Genomic DNA, 20,889 nt, shown 5'->3' with positions numbered 1-20,889 from the left:
TTGCTCTCGTGACATTCATATTATGTTTAATTTATAGAATCAAGTGTTTAAAACAGTTTAAGTTTTTGTTCTCGTGACATTCGTGTTACATTGAATTTATAGAACAAAGTGTTTAAAACGGTTTGAGTTCTTATTCTCGTGACATTCGTGTTACGTTGAATTTATAGAACCAAGTGTATAAAACGGTTTGAGTATTTATTCTCGTGGAAATTTAAGTTATAGTGAATTCATAGAACCAAACCAAATAAAAAGCAAGGCAAGCCACATAAACCTTAAACGAGCAAATAATTACAACTAAGCTCGGGGGCTCAAGCGATTGTTTGTTTGTACCCGAATAAAGTTTATGGCACACAGACCTAAGTGTAAAAATTATGATAAGTCTTTGGGAACCTCTGCCACCAGCTCAGTGATCGGATCTCCACTCGGGGCACCCCCTGCCTGGGCCGTTTCAGTAGTTGAAGTTTCCTCAATTGGTTGAGCAGCCTCGGCAGATGGAGTCGCCTCAGCCGTTGGAGCCACTTGGGTCGCTTTTGTAGCTTGGGTAGCTCGGAGGCACTCGTTGAAGAGGAGTCTATACTTCTTGGACTCCTCGATGAAATCCAAACTCATGTCTTGGTTGTGATACCAGGCCACGTAGAAGGCATCCTCGATGATAGTCTCAGTCTCTCTTTCAAGCTTCTCCACCTAACACCGAGCATACCTGTTCAACTCCATGGCTTGGAGGGCCTTCCTCTCTTCTAGCTCAACCCGATCGATGGCCTCCTAAGCCTGCTTCTGAAGTTGGGAGTTCTCCAGGACCACTCGAGCGACCTCAGTTGTGGCCTTCTTAGCCTTCTCCTAGGCTCACTGCATGCCCTCAATGGCCGCCTTCATCTCCTCTTTAGCCTACTGCATGTCCTCAGCGACCTTGTAGACAACTTCCTCAAGCTCCCAAGAGCATTTTCACTCGGCTTCGAGGGCAACCTTGGCCCAGGAAAGTTCTTACCGAGGGCCTTTCATTTTCTCCTTAAGGGAGGAAATTTTGTCTTGGGACTTCTGGAGTGCGTACAATTTCTCCATCATAATGTCTCATAGGCGCTGGCAGGCCAAGCCAAACCGCAAAACAAAAAAAGTAAAAAAGAGGGAAAGTGTTAGTCTAATTAAACCTTGTTGAGTTGAATTCAAGCATGGGAATGATTAGCTTATCCAGACAGAGGCGTATCGACATGACGCCAAGAGAGAAGCCTCGTTACTATCACCAAGTTAGGAAAAGCTTTGGGCAATCAACTCGCACAAGGTGGAGTTAACCCCCTGGAGGAGCTCGGTGGCGAGAGGAGAAACGATCTCCCCTAGTTTTGCGGAGAACAAAGTCTTCAGCTCGGCCTAACCAATTGGAGGGATGATGGCCTCTCTCAGTGTGGCTTGAGTTGATGAAGGGCATCGGCTGTCTCGTACATGGCTTTGTTGCCTTCTTCTAGCCTTGCTTCAAAGTGTTGAAGCATCTTCTCGTACTACTCCAGCAAGGCCCCTTCATACTTCTCGGGGTACACTAGGAGACGAATTTGGGGTGGCATCGCATCCTGCTCCAAGTCTTGAACCGACACTTGGTCTAGTTCTGGGATCTCCTCCTGCCTTGGCTCTTGAACCGTCTCGTCTGACCCGGGAGAGGAAGGGATCTCCACTACCAGGGGCAAGTCGACTGCAGGGACCTCTACAAGGGGAGTGGAGACTCTTTGCCTCTTGGCCGGAGGAGAGGGTTCAAATTGCTCCCGAGGATGCGACGACCCCTCTCCTATCGAAGAGCTGGGGGGCACTCCTAACCTCAGTGCAGACCGGGCAATGTCTGTCAGTTCCATGTGAGCTGCAAGAACAAATTAAATAGTTAGCGTACATTCTGCACAAAAGGATAATGCAATACAATAAGCTACTCAGAGGCCCAAAATGAGATGAGCCTCGGTGCAAACAGTGATGATGTATTATCATATTCCCACCTCACAAGTAATGTTGGTACCACATTGGAAAAACCAACTTGAGTTGAAAGATGTCACTCGTTCTAGGGGTACGAAACCCCGAGAAGTTGATTGCCTCCTCGGGCGGTGGAGATACACGTCTATTAAATCCATGCAATCCTTGAATTCTTTCCTAGTCCAACGCCGATGTGAAATTTGACCACAATGGAGGAGGGCTGGAGAAGCCCAAACGTGCTCGAGACTTATCCTATCACCTACTCGGGAAGCATAAGTCAGAGCGAAAGGTGATTTACCTGAGTCAAGGTGGGAAGCTTCCATCCCTGCCTGAAGCTCTTCCTCGAGCTCCCGATCCTCTTGTGTCTCTCGAGCCTCCTCCGCAGCGCGCGCGTTCGCCAGCCTCTCCTTTGCCAGCTATTTTTGTAACGCCTTCTTGGCCAGCCTATCTAGGTAACTGATGTGACGGGATGCCAACTCTCGAGACTTTTTGGACTGGTGATATTTGGTCAGCTCTAGGTTGTTGACTGCCTCGATGGCGTTGGGGTGTCGAAGCAAAGTGTGGTAATCCTCTGCTTCAAACACGTCGCCCTCATACTTTTGGGTAGGGTGTGGAAGAGGGGCCGTGTTAACCTCCTCCACAGTTAGGCCCCTGTCTTTGGGCATTTCGGGCATCACTTCCAAGAAGGCAAAAGTAGGTAAAAGGTAAAAATGATAACTTGAGGGTTATTTATAAAAACCAAGGCACGTTAAAAGAGGTAATCATGAGTTACTTTTTCTAAGCATGGGGAAGTGAAATGGTCGTCAGACACATTCTTGGGAAACCGAAAAGACTTGATTAGACATAATTGGTCACCTTTTTCGAGAAAGCATGGACGGTTCTGACAGATTTCGTGGGGTATTCGAAGAGTCGGTTTCCTAAGTTTACTTATTGCTGGTCGCAATAAATAAACTTAGAGGGCAAATGTTTACCCAAAAAATGGTTGCTGATGGCGTGGCTAGAATTTCTCACACGTGGTTGACACGTGGCGAAAGTACTGCTCGACTATCGACCAGAAGCACACCGCATCGCCAGGATTAATTTTTTATACAACCAGGCTGGTCGTATATTCTAATTTATTTCCTTCTTAAGCTGTAATCTTAAAATAACTGCATTGAATATTTCTTCATTCTTATCTTGATACACGATTATTAAGGAAAGATAGGGCATGTTGCCATGTGTAACCTTCCTTAAGCCTATAAATATGCATGAAATAGCTCAAGGAATGGACTTTTGAACTTTTCATTTCCGGAATCTTTCTGCTAAATATTGAGAGAAAAAATAGCTATAGTGAATTGTACATCGTCTTATTGTAATACATTCAAGGTTTGTGAAACTCAAGAACCCTAGTTCTTTGATCACTGCTCTGAGATTCAATAATAACAATATCACTAAGTGGACGTAGGTCATTACCATTCTTTGGGGTCGAACCACTATAATTCTTTGGTGTTTTCTTCTTTTCCGTTAGATCAATTTTCTCATTCTTGCTTTATACTTTGTTGTGCATTTGACTCTGAGGATGCTCAAAATTCCACGCTTGTGACAGGTCCAAAACACGCGCATTTGGGTCTCTGCCGCAGAAAGGGCCTCGTGTAGGCCAGTGATTCGCGCGCCCGTGGCATCCCAAACGACCTTGCCACGCCTCGGCCATGTCACCAGGGCCTCACGCAGGGTGGTCCTACCTCACCTCGGCCATGTCACCAGGGCTTCGTGCAGGGTGGTCCCGCCTTGCCTCGGCCATGTCACCAGGGCCTCGCGTAGGGTGGTCCCGCCTCGCCTCGGCCGTGTCACTAGGGCCTCGTGAGGGATGGCCTCGCCTCGCCTCGGTCGTGCCACCAAGGCCTCGCAAGACCACTGTCTCGCGCCCATCTCCCTTCGGCGCACCCAGCAAGGGCCTTGCGAGACCATTGTCTCGCGCCTCGCGTCTCGCGCCCATCTCCCTTCGGCGCACCCAGCGAGGGCCACGCGAGACCATTGTCTCACGCTTCGCACAGCGTGCAGTGCCTCACGTCTCGTGCCCATCTCCCTTCGGCGCACCCAGCGAAGGCCTCGCGAGACCATTGTCTCACGCCTCACAAAGCATGTAGCGCCTCACGCCCATCTCCCTTCGGCACACCCAGCGAGGGCCTCGCGAGACCATTGTCTCGCGCCTCGCACAGCATGTAGCACCTCACGCCTCGCGCCCATCTCCCTTCGACGCACCTAGTGATGGCCTCGCGAGACCATTGTCTCGTGCTTCGCACAGCATGCAACGCCTCATGTCTCGCGCCCTAGGGGTGGCGTCTCGCTCACCAACAGGCCCCTCGCTAGGGGAAGCATCTCGCGCACCAACACAAACCTCGCTAGGGGTGGCGTCTCGCGTGCATGGTAGCGTCTCGCGAGACAAGCCCACTTCAATTGGTCATGCCTACTCCACTAATGTGGTCATGTATTGTCACATGAGCCCATGCCATAAGCAAGGACAAGTTCCCCAAGAAGACAAGCATCTCGCGGAGGCAGCCGCATCCTTAGGGGGCTCGCGAGACATGACCTCTGCAAGGCGTCTCGCGTCCTTAGGGGCCTCACGAGACATGGCCTCTCTGAGGCATCTCGCGCTGCATATATAGCAAGCCTCACAGCGATTCGATGCGAAGTCAGAAAAGGTACAAAGCGCAGTTACAAACCAAAAGGAAGTAGAGTACGGAGACAAGGCCCACGCCGGACAAGTAGTGGTTGTACAAGTAAGGTACCTGTTATGGTCCTCACCAGCCAGTCTCTAACACTCGTACTGGGCAAGTAGTGGAGGCACAATCAAGTACTAAAGTGGAGGTGCTCCCACAGACTCTGACCATGTACTGGAGCCGACACCACTACCCCTGATACCACTCTCCTGACACCGTACTTGCGTACAATCTGGTCCCCTGGACCACAATGAATCAAGGGCCATTAGAGCCCACTATAAAAGGAATTCCACTTCCACATGGAAGGGGGTTGGTTGGAAAAAACATTGTAGCACTACACCATAAGAAATACAAGTTCATTTCACCATTTTCTTTCTGTAACTATTCTTTGAGTTTCTGATTAGATATTTGAAGTTTTTCATTGATAAGTTCTATATTTCAATTTTTCTAACTTAACTTGGTTGACGAGTTCTCACCGTCAATAGACTCCGTGTCGTTGGTCAAATCAAGGGTCAACACCTTTTATAGACTCAATTAGGCCATTTAATTTAATTAAAAAATCTATAAAATAGTAGATAATATCAGCCCTAGGTCGAAATTATCACGGGCTTTAGGCCCGTGAAATTTCTCATTTAATTATAAGCTCGTTGGACTTAAAATCAATGTCTGTATTATTTTATCCAAGGTAGAGTGACCATGGACCTATGAAATCAAGCTCCAATAAGTTATCATAAATCTAATAAATAAATTTACTAACTTATTAATTTCTCGTGACTCCACTAAAGACTCAGAATTGCACTCTTGAATTCATACAACGCTCTATAAAAAATATAGATACGTTGTCACTCTATCCTCCATAAACGGTCTATAATGAGATGAGACTAAAATATCGTTTTACCCATCATTGTATATTATCCTTAAAACACTTTGTTCCTTGTAAATGATATTTCAGTAAACTAATATTAATTACTGAAATGAGATCTCTATCATTTATCACCTTGAACTAAACTAAAAGGAAACCATTGTTTCACTTCTTCATCAGAAGCTATAGATGTTCATATCTATGATTAACACTCCCACTAAATTATACTACCGAGTTCCCAAGATGTAAGTATGGGCTAGTCCGTAGGGTAAGCTAGTAATGAACAAGTCAAAGAACTCAAATAATACAATCATTTAGAATACTAACCACTCAGAATTGAGATTGAATTTGACCTATGGTCAACTATATGATATGATTAGAATAGATAATAATGGTATGTTTACTTATCCTATCTACTGTCAATATCGGTCTAGTCTGATGTAACAAATACATCTGATCTTATCTTCTTTGATAATGCTCTAGAAAGAACATAACACTGTGATGTGTAAGTAGATCATATCGTAGATTGGCAAGTCAGTGTAAATCCTGTGCACTGACTAATCTTAGGATTAACTTATTTTGAACATATAATCATATTTATATTCCACTATGATTACGTCACTATAAATACAATTAGCTATATGCTCGGGATTTAATAGAAGTTTATATTAAACAAATAATAATGAAAATAAAACATGTGAGCAAAGTGATTGACCAAGTCAAAAAATGATTTCTATTCTTTTATTGATAATAAATGAGATTACAAAGAAATTGAGCTTTAATTAGGACATAAAACCCCAACAAGTAGGTGCTGAGGCGAGTCCTAACCTTGAAATACCGTTTGCCGTCTGCCCAGAAATACAACGATTCACGTCAGTCGTTCAGAGCTCCTAGAAAAAAGGGATTGAAGGTGAGGGGCAGGCAAGAGAGAAGAGAGTATTCTGAGAAGGTTTTTTATTTAGTGTGATTATCGTGTGAGGCTGAAGATAGTTTTCCTAAGCTTATATACCCAGTAAAACTTATGAGGGAAACAACTTCCCCACGACCGTCGGATGGCTTGCCCTGGTGAGATCATGAGCAATCCAACGATTAGGGTTCCAAAAGCATTGACATGTGGGTTTTCTTTTCAGAGTGAAGTCAGAGGAAAACCCAAGCGTTTTTTCCCTCCATATTTTCAAATCACCTTTAAGTTAAGTCTCCACTGCCCGAGGGCAAGTAGAGACTTGGGAGGCAAATTTTGTCCATATTTTAACCTCAAACACATGGCAACCCCCAGTGACTGGCTCGGAGGTTCATAGACATCATCGGGGCATGTTACTGCTCGAGGCCTCTAGTCGGAGCAAGGGTACTCCTAGGTGAGACTTTGCCTTTGACAATGGGTCGTGAGTGCCTCAATAGAATACTTCCCAAGGTTCTTCCTCAGAGCTTGAGGTTCTCCAACTCGGGCAATTAAGGCAAAGGCTCTCGTCCCCCAGTCATCTCCCAGGTCTGAGGTACTGGTTCTCGGACCTAAGATAAGGCACAACATGTCAGGAAATGTGGGTTTTCAGAGCTAGAGGATCGTCTGACAACCTTTATGGGCGATCTGTCAATAGTGTTGTCGAGGGCACGACTCGACATTCGCACACCCACTACGCCGTCTGACATGGAGGTACTTACAGCGCGCCCTAGCAACATTTGGGGTGTGTTCCCTATAAGTAGAGACTTTGCCTTTGACAATGGGTCATGGGTGCCTCAATAGAATACTTCCCAAGGTTCGTCCTCAGAGCTTGAGGTTCTCCAGCTCGGGCAATTAAGGCAAAGGCTCTCGTCCCCCAGTCGTCTCCCAGGTCCGAGGTTCTGGTTCTCGGACCTAAGATAAGGCACAACGTGTCAGGAAATGTGGGTTTTCAGAGCCAGAGGATCGTCTGACAACCTTTATGGGCGATCTGTCAATAGTGTTGTCGAGTGTACGACTCGACATTCGCACACCCACTACGCCGTCTAACATGGAAGTACTTACAGCGCGCCCTAGCAGCATTTGGGGCGTGTTCCCTATAAGTAGTAGGTGCTTTCCTACAGTAGGCCCCACATATCTCGATTGGGTCGTGATCTCTATTCAATGCAACTCAATGCATTGAATTTGTATTAATCCCCCAATAATGAGAATAATGTGTATTAATTACTTATAATTAGTATTAATGATCCCAACCTCTATAAATAGGGTTAGAAGTCTCATTGTAAAGGGTTCGGTTTTTTAGAGAGAAAACACTTTGTACTTAGAGCAATCTAAACGCTGCCTGAGAATACATCATTGAAGCTTGCCCTCACAAGCTTACAATCCTCTTAATACCAGAGACTCATGGACTAGAGTTCTTTTATAACCTGGACCACGTAAAAAAAATTGCGTTCTATTCGCTTATTTTATTTAATCTTTCTTCTTACGGTAGTCAATAATTTAAATTTATATTAATATAATTGATAAATATATATATTTTTAAGTTAGTTTTAAAGGTATATTCCGTTAAATATTTAAAATATTATGTTAAATTTAACAAAATAAACCGTTAAAACTAAAAATTTCTATTATATAGACACTGGTTGTTTAGAAGAGATATAATTAAACATATATACCTTGATGAATCTTATGTATTTAGTATTTTTAAATTTATAAAATTATTTTTAAATCATAAACTAATTATTAGGGTGTGAATTTAGTGAAAACTACATTAAATACGGAGAGAGTCTATATCTATTATCTTATACATGTGTGAAACTATCGAAACTCAATGCTAGGGAAGCTACATATTTCATTTGTTGACCTTAAGTTTTTTTTTTTTTTTTTTAAATTTTTTGTTTATCTTCAACAAGTAACTTTACGAGTTGTTAATTAATTCTAACAAACTTCATCATTATAATTCAACACATAAAATTCAATATCACATCCAAAATCGAAATTCAACTTCATCAAAAGATTCAATTTAGTTAAATTTGTTTTTGGCAATATTATTATATAATTGAGCAAATAAAATTATGGCTTTCAAAGTATTCCCATTTGGACAAAAATGTATATGGAACTTGTCTCGTTAGATAATTTAAATAATTTAAAATATTTATTAATTAATAATCTACGCATGCCATATCTTATGTATAACCATACTTTCTTTTTTCAATATACAATTTTTATTTAATGTTTTCTTCAAAATCACAATATTTGTATATGGTATCAACTACATATATACATGGGAGCCCACATCAGTGCATCTACTTTTTGATAAGACCAGTATAATTATTTTATGTTTTCTATACCTCGATAATCTTTTTTTCAATTTTTTTATATGACAGTGTACATTATAATCATTTAAGACACTCTGCAAATTTTAAAGAAATTCTGAATAATTTACCGTGCTGAAAATAAGGTTCAAACAATTGACATTTACACGTGTATACAAAAATATAAGCATACGTGCAACAAACTATTTGAATCATGTTTTCGGTACTATAATTTTATTAGAATTTCTTTTATATAATAAAATTAAAATTATATTTATCTAGGTACCGAAAATAAAAAAAATAATACACCAGTATTATCAAAAAAATTGATGTGGTGTAATCGCTCCTTATAAACATATATATTCAATTTTCATTTTTTAAATGGTGGGAAAAATAAAATTTCCAAGTATGAAGTTATACTTTGATAGATTTCAAATTATTTTTTATTTTTAAACAAGAATATCGCTATATTTATTATATATATATATATATATACATCTTTAAATTGATAATTAGAATTTATTATAGAAATCAAACTTTATTGTTTTATTATTTAATACCTAGATCAATCATGTGATACTATATGGAACATACTATTTTAGTAATTTGCATTATTGCTGTTAAACAAATAATAAATGATAAATGGTTTCACCATAAATATTTCTATAATCTCATTTTGCGATCAAAAGGGTGAGATAGTACATGATGATAATTTGGTTAGATCTAAACAATTAAGAACTTACAACTGTCCTAATTAAGTAACATCAATAAATATTATTGTTGTAAAATAAAAATAAATATAATAAACCATATTGTTTAGGAAATTTTGTGGCAAATACTACACTTTATAAAAATAAAAAAAAGTAGGTAATCATTTGGTACCTGTGTTTTTTGCAAAATATCATTTTGGTAGTTTGTGTTTACAAATAATACTTATTTGATACTCAAAATTTAAATTTAATTAATAAAATTTTACTGATAGTTTAGTCATATTGACAAAATTTAATCAATTAGGATACCAAATATCTATGTTTTCAAAATACAAAGTACTATATGAACATTATTAAAATCATAAAGAACATAATGATAATTTATAAAAACAAAAAATAACAAATGAGTAAATTTCTATAAATAAATAAATAAAAGGTACGTGGCGATTTGGTATTTTGGAAAGAAATGAAGATAAGAGCACTCACATCCGGTGCTCTACTTCAACCTTTAAAATACATTCCAAAAACACACATTTTTCTATTTTACCTCTAAGTTTTACATTTTACCATACATCAGATTCTCTATTTTTTTCTCTATATCATTTAAATATTATATTTTCAAACATTTTTTATTCATTTCAAATATTTTTTATAACTATCAATAATATCCTAATATATTTTAATATTATAATATTGAGTTAAAGGATGAATAGTATACATTAAATATAGCTTGGTATTGTAGCTTTATGTAAAAATATTTGTAAAATACATCATCCAATGTATACCCATTTTTGTTAGCTTTAGCTATTTTTTACATATTTTAGTAATATAACTCACCCAATGTGAGTGCTCTAAGTGGTGAAACATAGGACCAACACAATTAATTAATTTTTCGCAAAGAAAAAACATAATTAATTAATTTTCCTAAAAAAACACAATTAATTAATTAATCTAATTAAGAGTAACTGTTCACGAATGGTTCTTTCTCTTCCAAGTCAAAACACATCACTCTCTTATCTTTTCTTTATTTCTTTCTCTCACTCTCTCTCCTCAAACTCCCTTCTCCCATTAAATGCGGCCCGGGTCCCACCACCAGTCTCAAGTTGTCTCAATCCAATCATATCTCGCCACGTGTCCTAAATTCCCTCCTACTCCCGGTAACCCTATCTTTCGCTCTTTAACACCCCAATAAAATCATCTTTCTTCACATTTCTCCTAACAAAAAAACAAAAAAAAAAAAACCTAACGATGGAGAATTTCTCATACAGTTCGTACCCTGACTCGGGTGACTCGTCGCCCCACTCCAGAGAGATCGACTTCGAGAATCCACCGCCGTGGGACGATCAACCGCCGCAGCAACATCAGAACTACAAGGTCAAGTTCATGTGCAGCTACGGCGGCAAGATCCTCCCCCGTCCTCACGACAATCAACTCTGCTACATCGGCGGCGAGACCAAGATCCTCGCCGTTGATCGGACCGTCAAGTTCTCCAATATGGTTTCTAAGCTTTCTGCTCTATGCGAGAACGAGGTTTCGTTTAAGTACCAGCTCCCCGGTGAGGATCTCGACGCCTTGATCTCCGTCACCAACGACGATGACTTGGAGCACATGATGCATGAGTACGATCGCTTCTACCGGACCACTGGTAAGCCGGCGAGGATGAGGCTGTTTCTCTTTCCCATGGTGGCTAACTCCGCCTCAAGTTTCGGTTCGGAGGGTCCGAACCCCGATCGGGATCAGTTCGTCGAGGCTTTGAATTTGGTTCAGAATCATGGATCCGACCCGGCCCAGAAACCTCCAGTTCACAACAACGTCGACTTCTTGTTTGGCCTCGAGAAAAATGTTGGCATCAGAGCTGCGGCGTCTCCTCCGCCTCCGCCGACTGTTCCGGAACCATTGGCTCCGGCGCCGGAATATCAGGTTATGGGTGGAGTTAATCGCGTTGTCGGGTCGAACCCACCCGTTAACCCGGTTGATATTCAGAGGCAGTTGCAGAAGTTGCAAATTGAACACGAACATCAACAGCAACAACTCCATCATCAACAGCAACAACAAAACCAACAAGCCATGTATGGAAGAAAAAGCGATGAGAATCTGGTCGGAGGATACGCCGGAGAAAATTACTACATCCATAAAGTTCCGGAAAAGATTCCAGCCATGTCTGCTCCTCCTCCGCAGGGTTACTGGCCGGAAAAGCAAGTCACAAGCGGTGGATATCCACCGAACCACGGAGGAGCAGCACAGGACCATCCGGTGTACATGATCCCGGCTCACGGTGCTCCGGTCTACCATCACCAACCCATGGTCCGACCGGTTACCGGTCCACCCGGTCAACCTCAAGGTTACTACCAAGTTCAGCAGCAGCGAATGGCTCCCGATGTTTACCAGGAACAGCCGGTGTACAATGTGGTACCTCCACCGCAGCAGCAGCAACATCAGCCGCCTCTCTCTGCGCCGCCACAGAATCTTCCGACTCAGGCGCCGAAGATGGCGGCCACGTATCAGGAAGGGATGGGAATCGGGCGGCCAAGTGGCGGAGGCGGAGGAATGGTTCCTACATCGGACGTGGGTCAGTACACCCAGGTGGCGTACGATAGCGCGACGGGTAGACAGGTTTTCTATACCGCGGGAGGTGGGATGGTGTTGGCACCTTCTCAGGCATCGGCGGCGGCGGCTCCGGGGCCACAGCTAAGTTACGCGGCGGTGGCGGCTGACACGAGACCTGGCGGGTCGTTGGGTCAGGAGCCGGGTAAGGTGGTTGTTACCAAAGTTTCACAAGCATCAGTGTGACTGTTGTGATAAGATTAATTATAGATTTGAAATTACATAATTAAATATTATTATTATTATTATTATTATTACTATTATGTTATTGATATTCGAAGAAATTTCCATTTGGTGTTTTTGTTTTTTTTTGAGTTTTATTGACTTTGATTTTGTATATTATTATGACTAAAGATAATATTAGTGGTGTGTCATTGGACATCTTAATCATTAATTTGGTTAGTCTCGGATGATATATAATTAACAAAAAATAAAAGAAGAAAAGAAATCGGTAATGATTAAAATAAGTTATTATTCGTAGTGATTGATTAGGAGTACTAAAGAAATAAAATGATTACATTTTAAGGAATTAGTTCAATTTAGCACATATTTATATGTTCTTAATTTTAATCATTAGATAAAACTCATTAATGTAAGGATGTAAAAGAAGTTTGATAATAAAGTGTTATCTAGGCATGTGATAAAAGTGATGTTTAACTAATTATGTAGTTTTAAGGATTTTGTTATTTAATTCGTTTATTTTTATTAATCGGGCTCTTCATTTTGATTGAACTTTAATCACGTGGAAGGATTATTTGTATGAGTAGTTTGTTTATGTATTGATTTTTTTTTATTAAAAGTGTTATATATTAGGGTTTATATATTTTTGGATTGTGTATTTTTTTCGATTACCTATTTGAACTCTGAATTTTAACAAATTTATTTTTGGATCTTATATTTTGGAAAATGTTTCAAATAGACACTTAAACTCAATTTTGATGAAGAAAAAAATTGAATATATCAACACAGTTTTTATGTAGAATAATTTTATTTTTGTTCTGAATTGTTAGTTTAGTAAATTATTTGTGATTTTAATTAAGAAAATTTTGAATAAAATTAGGTTTATGATTCTATTTAAATTATTTTACAAAACACAAATCCAAAAAACAACTGAAAAAGATATTTAAGTTTGATTATAAATTTTACTTGTCTCAAAACAAAAAGAAATTTCTGTCATAAAAAAGACAAACAAAAGGAAGGTCTAATAACTTGTCTAATAAATAGTGTGTAAACAAAAAATAGTGCCCCATTTGCTAAGGCGTGAAAAAAAGTTGAAGTAATTGCAAATTATTGACGAAAATGAAATAATTAAAAAACAATTCATCAATCATTTAAAATATAAAAATTTCAATTAGAGTTTTGTCTTCATCCCCATAATCCCTACTTTTATAACAAAAAAAAAGTAATATCTTGGTGCCTAAGATTGACGTGTGAGAGGGTTTAGTGAAATAGTAAGGAAGTAGTACTCATCCTATTAGAAAATTAAGACTCCAAATAATTTGAAAGAGACTCTTTGTATTTTTTTTCCACATTATTAGACAGCTGAATTTTTCATGGACAGGTGTGCACAAATTTTCTCGAGAATCAAACACCAATGATAACCCAACAACCCCTTTCTTTGAATACAAGTATTATATATAATTTGATAATAAGAGTTGGGTCATTTTCTTATCCTATTTTTCATCATCATCATCATCTATACACTATGGAAGGTGTCATTATCTTCTGTGACATAGTTTTGAGGTGGTGTGGCACCAATTTATGGGGCAAACTGTACAAAAAATGATTTTTTTCCATCAGGAAACAAACTATTTTCTTCTATTGACGTCTAATTTATATTATCTTTATCTTGAAAAAATATCTAAAATATTGTTTCATTATTTAAGTAATTTTAATTAGGGTTTATATATTTTTGGACTTTGTGTTTTATCTCGTTATCTATTTGGACCATGCATTTTGATAAATTTCTTTTTAGACCCTGTGTTTTGTAAAATAGTTTAAATAGACCTTTAAATTCAATTTTGATGAAGAAAAAATTGAATATAACAATACAGTTGTTAGACAAAATAATTTTAAATTATTAGTTTGATGAATTATTTATAATTTTAGCTTAAATTTTTTTTGACTTAAATCGAGTTTAGACTTTTATTTGAATTATTTTACAAAATACAAAATCCAAAAAATTATTTATCAAAATATAAGGTTCAAACAGATAATTAGACAAAATATAAAATCAAAAAAAATATAAATTATTTTAAATTCCTTGTTAGTGCTTCTTTGTTTATATTAGAGTATCTTTTTAGAACAAAAATCTTATGGACAACTGTTCAAACTTTTTGTCAAAAGAAACTCATATATTATCTCCTCAACTATAATAATTATAAAAAAAAAATATCTCTTTGGTTCAATTAACTTACAGATTTCACTCCAAATTTTTTAAATTACAAAATTCATCCTTAAATTTAGTTTTTTAGTAAACATAGTCCAAGTAAAATAAATAAATAAGAACAATATTAAAATACCCATGATATAAAATTTAATAATATAATATAATATAATATGATGTCACCTTAAAAAAAATTAAAAATTCCACGTATTGAGCCACGTTGGTATGTGTAAAATTAAAATACGCATTTTATTTTTCTCATCAACAATAAAAATAATAAGTTAAAAGGACAAGTGAGTTTAGATGTTGACAATACATATTTTTTGTTATTTCTGTCTACATTAACTCCTTTTCTGAACTGCCCATAACCAAAGGCAAGAGGGACTTTCTCTTTTTTTTTTTTTTTTTAGAAAAATAATTATATCATCTATATATTCATAGTTAAATAGGTGAAAATTAGACCAAACATGGGTATCATTTAGTTTTATGTTTAGTCAAATTTAAACGACCCTATATTTTTTCATAGCATCTTAATCGAACAGACATGCATTTTAAAGGTAAATTAGGTAAAAGCCTTTGTATTTAATACAGTTGGTAACAAATTTTATTTGTTGAGAAATTATAAATCAGACATGTGGGAATAAAAAAGTTTCCATGTTATTTAAATTTTTCTTTTAAAAATTACATGTTATTTAAATATATCATTTTTTTTTATATGCAAGTTTATCAGCATCTCTATATTGTAATTCTATCTTTAGTATTCTTAAATTTTCTCAAAAACATTACTATTGTGATTCTATCTTTAGTTCAAGTTCAACTTGTTGGATCATGTGTTTTTTCATTGGGTCGAAAATAAAGTTAGATAATTTGAGTTGTATTTTTTCACAGTTTAGATTTGACATCGAACTAACATAAACAAAATTTGGCAAGTATTAAACATGACATTAATTTGGGTATAATGATACAAAAAAATATTAAACATCAAGCCAACTTGTTCACAATTTCAATGGTTAGGTTGAAAATATAACTCAAGTTATTTGAGTTGTACTTCTTCATATAGTTCGGATTTGACATTTTACTAATGTAAACAAAATTTATCATGTATTAAACATGACATTAATTTCGGTATAGCACGTTACTCTATTGCTATATTTGGTAGGAAGAAAAGAAAATGGGAAGGAGAGAAAAAATAAAGAGGATAGAAAAAGTGAAGGATAGAAAAGAAATATATTTTCTTTCTAGACAAAAATGTTTTTTTTTTACATTTATACCTTCATATTAATATTTATTTTAATTTTTATGTATTACTCATTATTTAAAAAATATACTTTTGTCACATATAGCATAAATAAAAATAATTTTTCCAAACTTATAAAAGAAAATTTGGGTATTTATGCATTAAATGGGGTCTCATAATAAAAATACCATACCCACTATAGACATCTCAATTTGATTCTATTGTCTTAGTTCCAAAAATACCCTTGATATGTATGTGTTTTATTATATATGAAATATTATCCATGATGGTTGATAATGTGTTATTTTATAAAATTATTTTTTATAGCTAAAATGATAAGATTTTAATAAACTTAAGAACAAATTTAAATAAATAAAGTAGTACTTATGTGTTGAGATATTTGATATTTGAGCTCAAAAATATAATTTAAAAATATATATTTTTACAATAATATATTAAAAAATACAACTATAATTTTTTAGTCAATTTGTCAAGGGTATTTTGGTCCTATAAAGCCCCAACATTTTCTTCTATATTTTCTATCCAATTTGAAGAGAAATATTTTAGTATGGGCTCCACTACTTTTTTTCTCTCCATTTTTCTTTCCTTCCCTATTTTCTCTCCTATCAAACCACCATCTTTTTATCTTCTCTAATTTTCCAAAGTTTGGGGGAAGAATAAATGTTAGGACACAATATATAAATTTATTGATAAGTGGTAACTTACAAGATCAAGATCAAGGGTGTAGTTTGTACTCACGTCCTTTTCTCTCATAAGTAAGAATATTGGAAAGTGAGCTTTAACATTTCTAATTTTCCTTCCATTTCATTATTGGAAGGAATTTTTTTTTTTTTTTTAATGCATAATGACAATAATAATAATAATCTTTTATAAAATAATACAATAATTTTATAAATAAATAATAAGATATCCTTCCTAGTTTTTATTCCTCTCCCCAAACTATAAAGAAGATTCACTTTATTTTTTTTTCTAATTATTTCACATCCTTCAACTTTTGAATTCTTCTCCGGCTATAAACATTTGGGGACTTAAAACAAGCTATAGCAATTGCTATATGGTTACTAATAAGGGACTCGAATCTCAAACTTAGTGGGAACAAATCACATACTTAACCATTTGAGTTATTTACCAAAGTTCTGGCGCACCATGGTGAACTTGTAAATGGTTTTAATTAGGGAGCCATATCTCATGAACTTCAGTGGTCCCATATGTCTGTGACACAAAATAGCAATCCCAACATAGGTCAGAACTCAGAAGAAGACGATGCACACGATTAAGATTTTCAATAATCAATACAAGAATCTCCAACTCGGAGCAAATATAGTGAAAAGCTTGAGGATGGTAAAAGGGGTGAATATTTTTTTACAGATTAGAATTCACATGCGCATAATTACATCTAGATCTTAAATCAAGACTCCCTCGACACGGTGACAATTACGGTAGAACAAAATGGTAGAATGATGGAGACACTGTATAAAATCTAAAAGATAGAATAATGCATCTTTTATTTTCATGTCTCCGATATATACAAACTTAGAAGCATAGGTCATTTGGGAAAATGTTCTTCAAGTGGATAGAAAAGTACCAAGAATGGAGAGCACCTTTCTCAATTGGTAAGTCACTCAAAAGCTTGTGAGAAAAAAGAAGTGAGAGTGGAATACAATTAAGCATACTGGCCTAATTTGAACTAATCAAGTAATTGGACCACTGTCTTTCCATAGAAAAAAATTTAACTCTTGAAGTATTCACTATAGAGATATACCAGAAAAAAGATACACAACTAATTTCATGATTAACTTTGCAAGACTACTTACAGAATCTCAGTGTATCGAATTCTCCAAGCAGGGAAACCTAGGTGGCATCTTGCAGGTCCATAGACTAATAGGAGGTCAGGTTCTGGTCCATTGCATCCTGATAGAATTTTTAAAAAAAAAATCAACAAATAAGATGAGTGCAATCAAAACCAATCAAGAAACACATCAACAGCAAAACAAACCGATAGTTTTTAGTGCATCTGCCATTTGAGCTTCTGTAAACATTTTCTCTTCCTGGTTTCCATTCAAAGCAGTGGATGTCATATACTTTCTAAAAAGAAAGCTGGCTGCTTTAGCCACAGCTTCCTTCCCATCAGAAAATGAAGCGAATTCCAGGGTCATACAGTTCTGGCTAAGTAACTTGTCATGTTCACTAGCTTTCTGTAAAATAATAAACATTAGGTTCACATTGAGTAAGGACGTAAAGGTCCATCAAATGATACAGAAAGTATCATTTATACAAGTTTAATTAAACTAAGCCAAAAATATCATAGAACAACAGTTGTTGTATGACACATCATGAAAAAGCCTAGCCATGTGTGGTTCAATAAATTACATATCAGTATAGAGTAGAAAAGCTATTAAGACATCAGCCATGTGAGTTTCTAATTGAAGTATCATAAAATTTCTGTCAACTTTTCTCGTAATAAAAATCCTTACAATCTTGATAGTGCAAGCTTTAAAATTAATATTATACAAAAAGATAAAAGACAGTATGACACAGGGAGACAATCACGAGTTGTTTGATACAAGCATAAAAGAATGATCATGAACATATTTGAAAACCTAAACATGAGAGAACTTCAATCATAAACACTGCCTAGCTAAACAAATGAAAGCAACATAAGTTTAAAACATGATACCTCAAACTCTGTTACATTGTTCAATTTCTCCAAGATGACCTCCCTTGATTTCTTCATTACTCCTAGACATGACAAGGATAAAAACAAAACAGCAATTTAATTTTGTCAACTTACACCTTCAAACCATTAGTATTGATAGGAGAGGAATAGAGTTGCTTAATCAACTTATAATATCACCTTCTGTGTCATAAAGGCAGATATGCTTCACACCAATGCTTTCCAGCCACAACAAAAGCTTGATAATTTTTGAAGTTTGGTAAGCTTCTTCACTTTCTACCACAATGGCCAGGTACCGAACTTTGCCACTGTTGAAGGCTCTGTATTTCTTCCATAACCCACTAGAGATAAGATAGCTTTCTGCAACATATGTTATTCCCAGCACTACGTAGAAGACACTGACAAGTAAATGTAGAATATGCCAAACAACTTGAATCCCGATATTTCCAATCTGCACCAGCAACTGGATTTAATGGAAGTTGAAAATAAGCTCAGAAGAGAAAAGGTGCCCTGAATAAAATTTCTCAATAATCATCCCTCCCCATTAACCTCTCATAGGTGCGAAAAATTATACACGCGTTTACATAGATGAACAACTAATTTAGAAGTAGAAATATAGCCTGATGAAAATAAGAAATTTTCTACAACCAAATTTTTTTCAACAAAAAAGATTCTTCAAAACAAAGGTTATAGTTGGCAATGAGCTCTGAGAATGCTCATGAAGCGCACGTCAGGAACTAAAATCTTACATTTTAGATATTCTGTAGCAAAAAATATATAAAAAAACAGCTTACAAAGGTTCACATAATAATAAAAGAAATGCTGAAAGAAAGCCTATCCTTGTTTTTTCTCATGCTGCGGAAAGATTCTATTTTCAGAATATTCATAGGAACAATATTAGAGGTTAGGAAATAACAACCCCTTAAGTCTAAATGGATCAATCTTTTGCATTCTCTCCACTATTGAATAAATCATTCTTCACAATAGGTAATACAAACAAAATCTAATTTACACTCAAAAGGTCTACTATTCTTTCTTTTCTGTAGATTGTTAAACTCAGAACCAAGCCTAAATTCTACAAGATGACACTTTTATCACACAAATAATGTCTAGAATATGTACAAAGCAAAAGATACCCAAAAAATAAAATAAAACATTGAGTGAAATAAGTGTCCCCTACTCACTTGAACATTATAACTGTATGCTCTCCGCATCGCATCTCTAAACTCCATTGGCAAACAATCTGAAAGTACCAAATAATCATATCAGAAACCCTATGTAGTACTATTGAAGAAATCAGAAACCCGAATGTATGAAACGCATTTCATATGACAGTGAGAGCTATTAATTTAAAAAAAATTCAGAACAAAAATATGAGTTACCGTGCGTGTGGAGTGTGGTCGGGGTAGCTAATCTTCTGAGTGAGTGAGAAAGAGGCTGAGATCGAGAGATGGACGGAGGAAGAAGGTGCCGTCGTCGTCGAGGTGAGAGGGGTCGAGACGAGAGCTGCTGAGCGATAGAGATGGAGAGAGAGAGAGGAGGGAGTACTGTATTTGAGAGACTCAGCTTATGGAACAATCAGCTGTGCTACTAGAAAAATAAAAAATCAGATATAAGATTAAGTCGTTGAATGTTGCGTAAATTATAGATTTAGAGCTGTTGTGATCTGAAAAAATTGTATAAAAATGTTTGGTAAATTATATAAATTATTTGATGATTTCTATAGAATGACCAAAATAGATATTATTATACTATTAATTTATTTAAAAATTTTAACCTAAATGTAAACATATTTATAAGTTCTTCATGATTCAAATCAATAAAAATTGGTCAATGGTAAAAAAGAAAAAAAAAGAATTATAATTGTAAAAATAAATATATATATATATACTAGTTACACCCAGAAATATACACACAAAATACGGGAAGATAATCAGTTACCACGTACCTGAAGATAGAAAAAAAAAAAAACAAAAACAAATCCACCCCATTTCTATCTCCCATTTTTTTCTCTTCCCTCATCAAGAACCTAGCTGCCGCCTGTCTCTCATTGCTGATCCTCCACTCCGACCATGTCATTACGTCACCTCGAAAATAGAAAAAAATATTCGAATTTGAAAAAAAAAATGTTCAAATCTGAAAATGGCCAGCAGTCGGGGCTGGGACTCGCCTGGGTGCGACGAGGCTAGGGTGGACCTTTCGATTTCTTAGTTCTTGGCTTGGAGTGTTGGGTTCGGGGTCAGGTTGCAGAGGGGTGGCGATGGGTCTTGGGTAGAGCTATAAATACGGGCCGGGCTTTTGAGCACGGCACTAAACCGGCACGAGCCCGGGAGGCACGTGCACGACATGGCACGAAAAAATATGGGCTTGGGCTGGCACGGCACAAAAAAATATGGGCTTGGGCCAGGCACGGCACGAAAAAATATGGGTTTGGGCCAGGCACGGCACGACACGAGCTTAGCACGGCACGACACGACAAGCCCGAAGGCACGACACGATA

At 36.8% G+C, this 20,889-nt stretch overlaps 2 protein-coding genes across 3 annotated transcripts; one reads left to right on the top strand and one right to left on the bottom strand.

Moving 5' to 3' along the window:
* Positions 1–10,673: 10,673 nt before the first annotated feature.
* On the top strand, positions 10,674–12,465 carry LOC133789009 (uncharacterized). The gene has a single exon (XM_062226716.1). The coding sequence runs from the start codon at positions 10,716–10,718 to the stop codon at positions 12,255–12,257; it is 1,542 nt and encodes a 513-aa protein (XP_062082700.1). The 5' UTR covers positions 10,674–10,715; the 3' UTR covers positions 12,258–12,465.
* Positions 12,466–16,566: 4,101 nt separating this feature from the next.
* Positions 16,567–19,984, bottom strand: LOC133789008 (uncharacterized). 2 transcript variants are annotated; one of them, XM_062226714.1, is made up of 7 exons: positions 19,772–19,984; positions 19,574–19,632; positions 18,570–18,852; positions 18,393–18,454; positions 17,712–17,910; positions 17,530–17,626; positions 16,567–16,927 (listed from the first exon to the last, which is right to left on the bottom strand). In XM_062226714.1, exons 2-7 carry the CDS (start codon positions 19,619–19,621, stop codon positions 16,837–16,839), a joined length of 780 nt encoding a protein of 259 aa, XP_062082698.1. In that variant the 5' UTR covers positions 19,622–19,632; positions 19,772–19,984; the 3' UTR covers positions 16,567–16,836. The 2 variants fall into 2 exon arrangements, with proteins under 2 accessions (XP_062082698.1, XP_062082699.1); XM_062226715.1 differs by having other exon boundaries at positions 18,570–18,840.
* Between the last annotated feature and the right edge of the window lie 905 nt (positions 19,985–20,889).

Source organism: Humulus lupulus, chromosome 7 (genome assembly GCF_963169125.1).
Source record: "Humulus lupulus chromosome 7, drHumLupu1.1, whole genome shotgun sequence".
Taxonomy (NCBI): domain Eukaryota; kingdom Viridiplantae; phylum Streptophyta; class Magnoliopsida; order Rosales; family Cannabaceae; genus Humulus; species Humulus lupulus.
Note: the sequence above shows the minus strand (reverse complement) of the source record. Positions and strands in the feature narration are given on the sequence as shown.